Below are 12,421 nucleotides of genomic sequence, written 5' to 3'. Positions count from 1 at the left end.
GCTTCCTCGACAGGGCGGCGTGAACCCCGTTAGGCAATCCGTAGTGAGCTATCTATTCGAGGTACGGTTCTAGATGCTTGGGCTAGAGTAGGAGAATGACGGATCAGCTACCCTCTGGAGCCAGCCCCGGCTCCGGCGGGGGTGGGGAGGGATTGGATGCGGGGACGGTGGCGGCGGCGGTGGCCGGCCTGCGCGGAGTCGGGATGCGGCGCGGGGGACGCGGAGGCGTCGACGGCGGGGTGCATCTCGGCGGGCGGCTGCTGCATCTGAGGGAGGGGGAGGGGGGTGGGGTCCGAGGAAACGGGGGGAGTGGGGAATGGGGTTGGGCGTGCGTGGGGTTGGCGACTAGTGGTGTGGTGGTGGGGTCAACCCGTTTCAGTTTGTTGTTGTAGGAAAGTCGCAGCTCCCACGCGGCGCTGCAATTGCAACGGGCAAGTGCGATCCCCGGTTCGCTTCATCGGATCAGAGAGCGGTGGGTTCTAGAAGTGGGCGGGGACTGGGCCCGTTCGGGCCGGTTCGAGCCAGACAGAGCAAATAGCGTGCAGTTGGATGGGCCTGCCAAGCGGGGGCATGGCGGAAGCAGAGAAGGCGACAAAATCCATCACTGTAGAAGCCGCCCATCAACGTCAACTGGCCCAGCTCCTCGTCTTCCTCTCCACCCACGAGCCACGAGCTACTCGTCGTCGCAACTCGCAATCCAGTGCCGCCATCCTTGTCTCTGGCCAGTAGCTGAGGTATGACTCAGCTAGGCTGATCAAGCTCCAAGCCTCAAATTATGTCGAAAAAACACAGAAGGATGCCGACATTTAGAAGAGGATGAGATCCTCCTGGCAAAACAAGGTATGGCCCTTGCCGTACCGGGAGCTCCGCCACTGTCTCCTGCCGTCGGATCCATTGCCGCGGATCCACTGCCGGAACCTGCCGTCGCCCTAACTTAACGAGTTTCCACCGTCTCTTATCTCCTCGCCCCCACACCATCCTCCTCCACTGTCTTCAACGCTTGGAGCCGCTGAGTTCGCCTGCCAGGAAGCTCGCCGTCATGCCCCCACCTCCTCCGCCGTCCATCAGTTGTCTTTAGCCACTCACCGCTAGTAGCGCCCCAATCGCCGGTCCGCCACCCCGCACACAACCCGTTGCCATTGCCGATCTGCCACCATCCAAGTGCTCTCCTTCTATGCTCGTAATATTGTCAGAGAAGATCACTCACACCCCAAGAACCCCGAACCCTACTCAGCGCAATTTGCATGCGGGAGATGAAGCGAAGGCGGACGTAGGAATAAGAAAGCTGAGCGGTCCAAACTATCCTTCATGCATGGACCCATTTGTCACCCAGTGTCGCGCGTCGATGCGTGTAGGCGACAGATTGCTATTCGTCCAACACCCCTCCCCTTTTGGGGGCTTAAAGCCCATTATATTTTTTTCATTGGAGGCCCAACCATCCAATTATGCCCATAGTTAAATGGTGACGTGGCCTCCTATATATGATAGGCTGGTAGTTGAGGGAGCTAAAATTGACTTTTTTTCCCCTGGAACAAACGTGCAGTGATGCATATGTCTCTTTTTATTCAGTTTTCTGTAAAGAAAAACTTATTATCAGGTGGGCTGAATTCCTAGCAAAAGTATCCTATATCGTTCCACTTCGATCAAAAGGAATTTTATTGTCCAAACCATATAATCCCAAGCATACCAAATTCTCTCTCCCCCTCAGCTCACTATCCTCCCAAGTCTCAACACGAGATTCCCCTATCATAATCTATCAATTCATCCTAGTTTCATCCCGAAAACTTTGCACTGATTTGTGCTTGTTAAGTCGAAAAACATAGACGGCTAGTGTCACGTTCAACATTTCGACGTGCTTATAGTTATTGTTGAAATACTATTTTGATAGCTTCCGATCGTTATTGATGTGCTCTTAGTTTTGATCGGATAGCTTTTAGTTTTTACATTTCTCATAATACCGACGCCCTACTCGATTCCAACAATATCTTATCATTTTTGTTTTGTCAACAATATCTCATCAGCCATCAAGAATTCAAGACCATACGAAAACAACCAAAGTACAGCCTAGCGAAAAATCAGCCAAACTTTTTATATCCAAGTCATATAAGCAACAAAATCGCCGAGCACTTAGCATCTTCTCAATGTTTCTTCCCTTCCTTCACCTTAGTCATGTACTGATCAAGTTCGACGAAAGGGTCATCGGCTTCAGCGCTCTCCTCAGGCATATCGAACTCGACCGGCCTCTCCCTCTTGCCGGCCGGTCGGTCCGCAGTGCCAGAGAACCCCCTGTCAGGCTTAAACCTCTCCGTCCTGGTAATCTTCTCGATCTGCTTGTCGGCGTCGCCACTGTATATGTCGGAGTCGCCGTGCCTGCTGAGCCTGTAGAGCGTCGACAGCGCCGGCTGCGCTGCGAAGAGCCTCCCGGAGTACACGCTGTACATGTCGTCCGTGGCGGCGAACCCGGAGTTAATCCCCGTTTCCTGGTTGAATAGCCTCTCGTCGTAGGTGACCTCGCCTGCGCCGGCGGCGCCGCCGGTGCTCGCCATGCCGAGCGCGATCCTCTCGCTGACGTCCCGGTCCGCGTCCCTTGTGACGCTGCTCTTCTTGCCGCTCCACGCCTCCCGCCGCCTCTCCCACTCCCTCTGGCGCCGCCGTTCCTCGCGCTGCATTCTCTCCGTGTCCACCGGCGCCGCCGGAGCAGCGGCGGATGCCGCCTCGGCGCGCGCCCTGTTCGCGATCTCGCGCAGCTCCCGCTCCCGCTCCTGCCGCTCCTTCATCATCAGCTCCTTGCGCACCCTGTCGCGCATCTGGATGGCCTCCCTGGCCTTCTGCTCCGCGACGTACAGCGCCTCCGAGAGGCCGGCGAAGCCGTCGCTGATCTGGACGCCCTGCATCCGCCGGCCGCCGTCCGACGACGCCAGCCGCTTGTCGAGCGGGATGCAGTACCCCTTGGCGTTCTTCCAGTCCGAGACGCTGGGCGGGATCTTCCAGTCCTCCGCGTCCTTCCGCGACACGGGGCGCGGCGGCGAGTGCATCACGGTGACCGGTGGCGACCCGGCCGGCCGCGGCACCCGCCTGCGCCTGTGCCTGGGCGGCAGCACCGGATCCTCCTGCGCGTGCGCCATCCTCACGACCCGATCCTCGGCGCCGGAGCTGAACGCCGCCGACTGCCGCCCCGGCCTGTACCTGACGAACGCCGGGTCGTCCTCCCGGTTACGCGGCCGGACGCTCGCCGGCTGCGCCGCGGAGAGGCGGGCGTCAATGATCACCTGCAGCGCCGCCCGCGTCCGCGCGGTGGTGGCTGCCCCCTCGTCCTCGTCCTCGCAGGCGGCGTCCTGATCGGGCACGGCGACGATCTTGGGGACGAGGTCGGCGTGGCTGGAGTACACGATCTTGGCGGCGTTCTCGCCCTGCCGGACGACCGCGTCGAACGCGACGCGGCCGCGCGCGTCGACGGTCAGTGCCAGCACGTTGGACAACGATCCTGCCGCCGTATCGGGGTCGCCGCGGGCTAGGCCCATGGAGAGGGGGTACTGCACGACGTGCACCTCGGGGAAGGCGCCTCCGCCGCCGAAGTCCTCCTGCCGCCGGGGCACGAGGCCCGCGCGCCTGCCGTAGGGCGGCACGGTCTTCGCCGCCATGGTCTCGTGGGCTTGCTCGCGGCGTGCTAGGGCCTAGGGTTGGCTGCTGGTTTTGTTTGCCGTGACACGGACGCACGGCAGTCGATTTATAGAGGAGGAGAGTTACCGACTTCGGGGGGCAACGCAAGTGTCCGAGGCGGCATCGAACCGTACGCGCGCTCCTCCGCCGTGCGTGCACCGACATTCTTTCGGCGCCTCGGAGTCGTTCGTATGATCGTATCCGTGGCCCGCGGGGGCGGTGGTCTGGACTGAGGTGATTTTCGCGCTTGCGCGGGCCTGAAGTTTGGAAGCGGTCGGGCGGGACGGGGTGGGCGTTTTGGGCTACAAGTGGGCTGGGCCTTTTTTGAGAAACAAGACAGATCTAAGTCCTTCCTTCGAAAGAGTTCACGTTCCTTTTGAAGCACTACTTTTGCTTATGGTAATATAGAACTCGAGCGGTCACAACTTTTTAACTTTTGAGAAATTATTTGAATTTTTCTTGTGGACATAATTTTATTTATCATGAAACACACTTTATATGCACTCTTTTGTTATTATTTAAAATAATAAAACGCGCTGAAATGATCATGCAAGACCATGTCATTGCCAAAACGTTATGCATCTACGGACGCAAAGGAGTATGTAATTCACTTGCAAAACTACTCAAAGTTTAGCTTTGGTTTGAATGTTTGATCCATGTCAAAATTTCCACGACCATTTACATTATCTCATTGTGAGTTATAGCATGGTATAACACCTTAAAGATCTTGTGCATACTGCTGCTGCTCATTGCTCAATTAATCAATTATATTATTCTCTTCTCACTACAAAGTAAAGATGAAACAGATATTCCTGGTCCCAAACCCCAGACAATCAAAATTCACATGCATAGGCACAATCCTGCCTTCGCCAGTCCGTAACTTGTACCGTCGTATCACAATTCACAAGCCGTCATCATCACACCTATACAATATGCTGGGGCCAGGGATATTATTGGTCATCGCGTACGAAGGTGCAAGGGGATCGAGAAGAAAAACAACGATATATATACATCGCATACCCTGCAAATTCACCGCTTATCGCCTTCTAGCGCCGGCGCATGGGGCTCACCTGTCATCTCTCTCTTCCTCCTCTACCTCCATCCGACAACCCCCGCCTTCCTTCTCTCCTGTTAGGTCCTCGAGCCACCACCGTCGTCGCCGGGGGAGCCCTAATCGCCATCGACCTTAGAAAGGAGGGTGGGGGCCGCGGGTAGGCTTGCCTGTGAAGGCGGGTTGTGGGGCGGTGCGACGCGGCAGTGGGGACGCTGTCGCGTGGGGTCGGCGGCTGGACAGCTGGTGGCCCAGGGATGGACGGGAGCGAGGGTTGGAGGTGAGCTTCCCGACGGAGCCGGGTTAGGGCGGCGGATGTGGCAGCGGGAGCCGCCGGAGCCGGAGGAGGAAGGTGGTGGGGGAGTCGCGGTGGAGCCGGGTTAGTGCGCGGGGGAAGGGGGAGGGTTGCCGGTGACGGGAGTCGCCGATGACGATGCAGGAGGACGGCGCGGGGGCATGCGGGAAGGAAGGTGGTGGCGGCGTGGTCCTGGGCTAGCGGCGTTCTTGGGCCGCACAACACGGCGTGTCTGCAACGTATAGTCGCGTCCGACGAAAAACCTTTGCTTCCTCGCCCCGAACAGCTCGAAATCTGTCGCTTGTTATCATCACCTCCCGCTGCTGCCGCGGGGATCTAGCCCTTCTTCCAGTGTTTGCAATGCTGTCGCCTCTTGGCCTTTGTAGACTTGCAGTGGTCCGCGTACAGTTGGAGTACACGGATAACGCCATCTCATGGGTCCTTAACAAGATTAGCTTTGCGGTATGTGAGTCGTGACAGCAATCGCTTGCGGATTCCTGCAGCGATTATTGAAGTTTTGTTTCATCAGTACGACTCATTAGGCTAGGGCGACCCAAAAACTCATCTCGTCTTTATCTTTCACTATAAGAGCATGTACATCGCCAGATGCTAAGCAGCAGCCACGGGAGAGATTAAAAAAAAAAATGCTTATCACTGTTGCTAACTGATGGAGGTATCGGTGTTAGCAGCAGCGAAGCCAACTTTTGAGCCGGTGCCAAACTCTCATTTCCAGTGGCTGTATCCTATTCGATTTTTTTATAAAAAATAATTTTAAAGACTTAATTCAGCTGCGTGCTAAGGGGTAAATTAGAAGTAGCTAAGACTAAGGTCATCCGCAACAGTCCTAGCTAATTGCTAGCTAGGAGCCATCTAACTCAGCGCTAAATAGCTAGCAGTCCATGCAACTATCTATATAGTGCTAGCTATTTGTTATTTTTAGTACTTTCATGCACAGAGAGAGAACGGATGTGCTGGCGATTTGGCGCATCGTCGCGCGTGCGAGCTGAGCGACGAGCAAGTCGCCGGCTCGAATATTTTTGCACCTTCTCTTTCCTCCACATAGGATACATGCTGAGCTGTACACTCAAATAGCTAGCTGACTCAACACCATTGCGGACGTCCTAAGAGGAAGACAGCGCTAGATAACTAGCCTTAGCACCCTCACTCTAAGATGACTTTATATTGGCATCATATATCACCGTTTCCATCCATAGTTCCATACCGCCGATGCGTGATACACGGACGGCAGCCAAGCGCGTCGCTGTATCTGTTGGTTGCAGTCTACGCTGCAAGATCTGCTGAGCCATTTCAGAGAGCTGCTACTGCTGCCGCGGCACAAACAAGGCCTTGTTTAGTTGCCCAAATTGGGACAACCAAAATACTGTAGCGACACTGTAGCATTTCGTTTGTATTTGTGAATTATTGTCCAAATATTGACTAATTAGGCTCAAAAGATTCGTCTCGCAAAGTACAACAAAACTGTGCAATTAGTTTTTGATTTCGTCTACATTTAGTACTCCATGCATGTACCACAAGTTTGATGTGATGGGGAATCTTCTTTTTGCATAGTGTCAAAGTTGGAATTTGGGGGTGAACTAAACATGGCCCAACTCCACAGGGCGAGACAAAAGCATCGCTCTGAATCTCTGATCGAGCCTCTGACGACTGCGACCGGGTTCGTGAGCTGTGATCGCGTACGATCCCGTCGCCATGGGCCACGGCCCCGGGGCAAATTGAATTCCCATTGGCAGCTTCGCCGCGGACCACCGGGACCCGTCGCCGACTCGCCGGTGCCGATGGAGCTGTTGGTCTTCCGCGACGGAACAGCCTGCTCTCCCTGACTCCTGACGACACGCCGGCTGCTGAACCCAACATTTTGTTTGGAGCCGTAAGCATCAACAACAGTAGCGTTGTAAACGGTGCACAGGTCTTCGCTGAGCGCAGCAGACACGGGAGAATTAGCCTGTATCCACGACGCATCTGGTCATTGCGTTTTTCCCGGTTAGCATTGTCGCGCATCGTTCAGCCTCCAGCGCTTCTCTGCTATGGCTAGGTTAAAGTCACTGCCCAATTGCAGGCGTGAGACGCCCCCAAACTGCAGAGAAGAACCTGAATTTCTTGTCTTCTGCGGCAGGCAGAGATGCGAGATCCGTCTCGCTCTGCGAGGTCCCAACTCCCAATCCGGTTGGATAAAATCGCCAGGGGCTGTCATGTAACATCAAGCTGTTTTTTACAGAGCCAGGAATAATGTTACCACTTGACAGATTCAGAGTTTTGGATCCAGAGGACAGGTCACTGTGTTTCGGCTTTGGCTGTGGCAGGCTGTTTGTACCCAAGCAGTGTCATCAGGTGGCAGTGCACAATAACACAGAGCTGCAGTAGCGACTAGCGAGTACACTGGGGTGACCAATTTCCAATGTCCAGGGAAGGATGCCCTGGCTGGTTTGGCAACTGTGGGAGAATTAACAAATGAGATGATGTGGCAAAACTGGGATTTAACTGACTCTACTCTACATTCACTGACCTAACAGCTTTCTATTGCACATTTGCTTGTGCAACACTGACAAACTTGACTGGGGATCATGCATGAATACCAAGAACATCTCCACTTGCCCAATCTTGAGCTTTTGAGCATGGCTATTGGCGTCAGAGTTTCTCACGGGAGAAATTTCAGTTGTAAGACTGCAGATGCACCTTGACTGCAGTGTCCAACATAAGCAGTAATTATCGACTTACTGCACTACTTTCCTCAATAAATCTTGTGCATTCCTGGTGCTCAATCCTTCTCTTCTCACCACAAGAGATCGGATCAAAGGGCTTGCTTGTTCTTTACCAATCATAGCCATATGAGCCACCAACTAACCATGCCCAAAATTCACATGCACAGGCACAATTCGCCCCCGCCGATCCGCGGCGGGACCGACCGAACTCGTACCGAACCCTCTCTTTTTCCCGCTCTACCCATCGCATCACGAGCCCCTGTCCATCACTCCATTCACATGTACGTACGCATAGTCGCATACGCAGTACACGCTGGGCCCAGTGACCGGCCGGCCGGCCGTCGTGTACGTCTACGTCCGCGCAAGGCGCTCGACAAGCCTTTGCTCCCTCGCCCCGAACATCTCGATGACTCGATCGGGATCTGCCACTCGCTCTGCGTGGCTGTCGCAGAGATTTCCGTTTGGCCCTTAAATCAGAGTCTCAAATCCTCTCGGCTCCCTTGTCATCTGCAGCGGTTTCTTTTCGTGTGCTCCGATAAGGCAGCGGTAAATCCGCCACGAGGCGCGCCATTTTCATGCGCCGATCGAGATCAGGGTCAGGGGCTCAGGGCTCATCAGCGTCGAAAAGCTCTTCGATTCGTGGCTGCGAGCGAGACGCACCGCTGTTGTTTTTGTAATTTTGCATGATTGCAGCTGCAGGGTCCGCTGATAACATTTTGCCCCGGGGGCAAATTGAATTCCCCTTGGCAGGAGCTCCGCCGCGGGCCACGGTCGCCGGGGCAGGGGTCGGCGGATGACCGGGAGGGACCCGTCGCCACCTTGAAGCCTGCGTGGGTTGCAGGTTGGGGCAGGAAGGATGGCCACAACTGATTACTGCACACAGGTCGATACCGAACAGAGTACAGAGCAACGGCAGGTGCAGGAGTGGCAACCACTCTGTCTGAAGGCTGAAGATGCAGTCCGGTGGGGCAGATCCGTGATGAAAACTGGTGGATGAGTTACAGTGCAGTGTCAAGAGTGACCTGTCAGTAAGCGTTACAGACTTGCCTGAAGATTCAGCGTCGAGCCTGAAAGAGTTTGTTACTGACAGGTCAGGGAGCGTGGATCTAAACCTGTTGTTTCTACATGGCTACGTTTGGCTTAGACTGTGGAAGATAGTTCCCAAGAACGGCATCAAGTGGCGCCCCACAGTGGAAAAACTGTTGTGGCAAGTGGAATATTCAAACATACAACAGCTTGAACATCAAGAACATTTGCATGTACACTTGGGCAGGGGTTCAGGCCTGACATCAAGAACATTTGCACTTTCTAGTACAGGGTGTGAACAGATATTACCAAGGATTTCAAGAGCATTTTTCTCTTGGAGCCGCAAATTGGAAGAGTGCAGATGCACCTTGATTGAAATGACCCGCTAATAAAGCATTATGTAACATGACTTTAAAAATCAATCTTTGCAATGTAACTGGCTGACTATATTGTATTTCTCTGAGCAATACCATCTTAACATATCAACATGGCGGGGAATGACGAAGATACAAAATTGCATGCTCATTCACTGCCTACATCTTGAGCTTGAACTAGGAAAGGAACAGGATTACATCAACACCCCTTTTTTCTGTTATTTTTTCTTGATTGTTTGGACTTTGTAGCAGCAGAACTATCCTAATTCTTTATTTAATGGGTTTACTAGATATAAGTGGAACAAGCTAAGCCTTTAGCAATCTAGCATTAGATAGTGCCCAAAAATTCGTCAACTTTCTCAAGGAAACCAATGCAAACTTTTCTTCTTCCAGTTTGTTTATATTTTCTTCCTTGTATTTCCATTACCCACATCAAAGCATCCCTCCAAGTTCTCACAAAAGCAAACAAGGGAGCATGAATACAAAATCCAACAAAAGAACCCTCATCTCTACAGCACCACTATCTACCTAAACCAATCAGACAATAACCAACACTGTCACCGGATCGTCAAATGGCTTTGCACGCCCAAGACTCTTGTAAACTGGGAAAAACATCAAACCATGCTGCAAGTCAATTGGCTTTTGCCATTTTGGGGGGCCAAACTGGGTCCATATTTTCCCTTGCTTCTTTTAATTCTCAAAACAGCTTGACATACCAAAACTCTTCTGAGTGGCCGAATTAGATTGGCATGCTTGAAGCAAAAGTTGGAAAGCGAAGCACCTGATGATGAGACCAATCATGTGCAAATCCTCCTTCTTTTGCTTGCTGATGGACCCTCATTGTTTATTATAGGAACTCCTGAACTTATGCCCTCACTTTGTTGGCTCTCGCATGCAGCTACATCCAGCACGCCTATGGGTCTATGCTGCTCGGTGAAAACTGAAGAGCCAATTGACTTCAGAATAATGTTCCCCATAACAATCTTTTCTTGAATCACTTCACAGCATCCTAATACTCTCTCCTACAATGTATGATTGCACATAAGCAAATTTAGGAAGCATTGAAGTACACTTGAAATCAGGCACAACCTAACAACTTTAAGATCCTAAATTTCGATAATCCAACAAACCATATTGCATTTCTGGATTGCGGGGATGCATATGCAATACCTTTATTAATTGTCTCCAACTAGTTGCCACGCTCTCAAGTACTGAACTGTCGTGTTTCCCCAATGCCACAAGAGCCACACTTGCAGCAATCTCTGACGGTCTGAAAACCATTAATTCAGCAGCTGCAGACCAAAATTTGCCCATCTTTAGGGATTGATCACCATCACATTCTACTAAACGGGTACTAAAGGGTACACACAATTGTACTAAGAGTCATACCTTTAGATGCACTCAAGATAAGTTCAATTGAGCGAGCAAGTGTGATTTCGGATACTGCATCACCATCGCTGAATTTGTGAAGATAGTAGTCAACAAATGAGCAAGCAGTCACAGCTTGCATCCTCCAACTCAGGGTGTTGAGCACCGCATGCTCCATTCTATGCACGGTCGGAGGATCAAACACATACTCCGCATCAACCACCTATCAAAGCATTGACTTCAACTACTTGAGAAAACACACGTTTTGCACGATATATGCATCAGTTTCATGCAGTGTGATGAACAACAGTAACTGAACTTGCCTGCAAGTCTAAGGGATTTAGGACAATTGTTTCTTCCATTTTTGCAGCCAAGGACAAGCAAGCCACTGCTAAGAGTTGTGTGATCCAAGCTCCCTCTAGCTGCAATCAGAAAGCAGTTGCGCAATGATTCGGGATATGATATTTCAATAAAATCAAGATATTTAGACTGCTAGAAATACTTGCAAGAGTCCTTACAGCAAAATCGCACAAAGAGAGGAACCGGTCCAGGTAGTTCACAGACAAGACCGCCGTCAAAGGTCCTAACTTGTAATGATCATGGACCTATTCATCACATATTAGAAAGAACATATTCGATTAATCACCATGGTGAGGACAAGTCAATCAACAAGTACCAAATCAAGAACAAGACAACATAGTGGCACATTAAAGGAGACATTTTTACCCAGATTCTACGCATCGCATCCTGAACACCATGAACCAGTGAAATAAGCAGGGAATGGCTCACCTTCCAAATCCAGTCAATGGCAGCGTTCCTCACGGCCACCAAATCCGAGCCGCCAGGCTGCTGCAGCAGCCGCTGGGCGTAGCCCTCCATGGGCAGGTGCTTCTCCTCCCTCCCCAGGAGCTCCTCAATGAAGCTCTCCGACTGCAGGGGAAAGTCAATCAACAAGGAGCCTGAAGAAGCGTCGACATGCCGCGACGGCGAACCAAGAACCCACGAAATCTCCTTGCTCTCCTCCTCCTCCTCCAGGTCGAAAATGGTGGTGCTGTCCTCTGAGCAGAGGAGCATGGATGCAGCAAAGTCGAATCTTGGCGACATTCTGTAGCACCCAAGAACCACACTGATAGGCACAAGCAAATGCAGCAGGATTGCAGAGCGAGTAATCTACTAATCTTGCTCTAGCTTTGTGTGGTTCTATTATGCTTTCTCGGTTTGCATCTTCTCCTCCTCCTTGCCTCCCTACTAGCTTCTCATCTACTCAGTTTTATTCTCGAGAATAAAAAAGAAGAAGAATATCTGTTCTTTTTGCTCGTCTTCTTCCAAGATGAGAAGAGAAGGGGAGGAAGACGGGAAGAAGGGGAGAAAGCTACTGTAGAATAGAGGAGTGGAGAGGGAGAGGCAGGGTTTTGTAGGATCTCTGTGAGAGCGAGAGGGGCGCATTGTGAATTTTGCCATGCCAAAGGTCCCCTTTGAGAATTATTTAGCATAAAACTTTGAAGCGCAAGTGAAAATAGGGGAACGAACAGGGGTGGAGCACGAAGAAAATTTTGGGGTGTTGTTTTGTTTTGGATTCTTCCGAGGTGAGCCTATGCCCCTACATGGGGTGTCCTTTGTTGGCCCGGATCCTCTGCGCGCTCGTGTGTTGTGTGCGCGTTTCACGGTTGCTTCATCGCGTACAGTACGGTCGTGTTGACGTATTGTCAATGTGATGTGCACTCCGTATATCCAAGGAAAGTAGGTGTATACCCCCTTTTTTTTGGATTTATACTCCATGTTGTACTCATGAACAAAGTATCTTTGCTTCAGTTTGCATTGTCCGTTCCGTTCCCCCGGCAAAAGACACTGCAATTCATTGCACCCGGCTGTTGCAACTCGCCTTGGCATTTATGGAGCTGACTAGCTGAGGTATGAGCAGCCGGTA

At 51.9% G+C, this 12,421-nt stretch overlaps 3 protein-coding genes across 3 annotated transcripts in view; all 3 read right to left on the bottom strand.

Annotated features, from left to right (window-relative positions):
* The window catches only part of LOC101778002 (GLABRA2 expression modulator), a 4,930-nt gene extending 4,638 nt beyond the window's left edge, over positions 1-292 (bottom strand). The window contains 1 exon segment of the mRNA XM_014805065.2: positions 112-292. Coding sequence (XP_014660551.2) covers positions 112-266 — 155 coding nt within the window. The 5' untranslated portion in view covers positions 267-292.
* A 1,846-nt stretch (positions 293-2,138) lies between these two features.
* On the bottom strand, positions 2,139-3,641 carry LOC101777580 (SNW/SKI-interacting protein-like). Its single transcript, XM_004966734.1, has one exon. It carries the CDS (start codon positions 3,639-3,641, stop codon positions 2,139-2,141), a length of 1,503 nt encoding a protein of 500 aa, XP_004966791.1.
* Positions 3,642-9,481: 5,840 nt separating this feature from the next.
* On the bottom strand, positions 9,482-11,858 carry LOC101760285 (cyclin-D3-1). The gene is made up of 6 exons (XM_004964890.3): positions 11,284-11,858; positions 11,013-11,099; positions 10,818-10,916; positions 10,516-10,717; positions 10,297-10,418; positions 9,482-10,148 (listed from the first exon to the last, which is right to left on the bottom strand). The coding sequence occupies exons 1-6, from the start codon at positions 11,596-11,598 to the stop codon at positions 9,924-9,926; spliced, it is 1,050 nt and encodes a 349-aa protein (XP_004964947.1). The 5' UTR covers positions 11,599-11,858; the 3' UTR covers positions 9,482-9,923.
* Positions 11,859-12,421: the final 563 nt, after the last annotated feature.

The sequence above is a fragment of the Setaria italica genome, chromosome IV (assembly GCF_000263155.2).
Source record: "Setaria italica strain Yugu1 chromosome IV, Setaria_italica_v2.0, whole genome shotgun sequence".
Lineage (NCBI taxonomy): Eukaryota > Viridiplantae > Streptophyta > Magnoliopsida > Poales > Poaceae > Setaria > Setaria italica.
Note: the sequence above shows the minus strand (reverse complement) of the source record. Positions and strands in the feature narration are given on the sequence as shown.

Excerpts from the sequence above, each read along its gene's own strand:
- LOC101777580 (XM_004966734.1), bottom strand. The coding sequence starts at position 3,641 with ATGGCGGCGAAGACCGTGCCGCCCTACGGCAGGCGCGCGGGCCTCGTG.
- LOC101760285 (XM_004964890.3), bottom strand. The coding sequence starts at position 11,598 with ATGTCGCCAAGATTCGACTTTGCTGCATCCATGCTCCTCTGCTCAGAG. Across the intron at positions 10,718-10,817 it reads TAAATCCCTTAGACTTGCAG|GTGGTTGATGCGGAGTATGT; the intron begins GCAAGTTCAGTT and ends ATGCTTTGATAG. Across the intron at positions 10,419-10,515 it reads TATCTTGAGTGCATCTAAAG|CTGCTGAATTAATGGTTTTC; the intron begins GTATGACTCTTA and ends TTTGGTCTGCAG.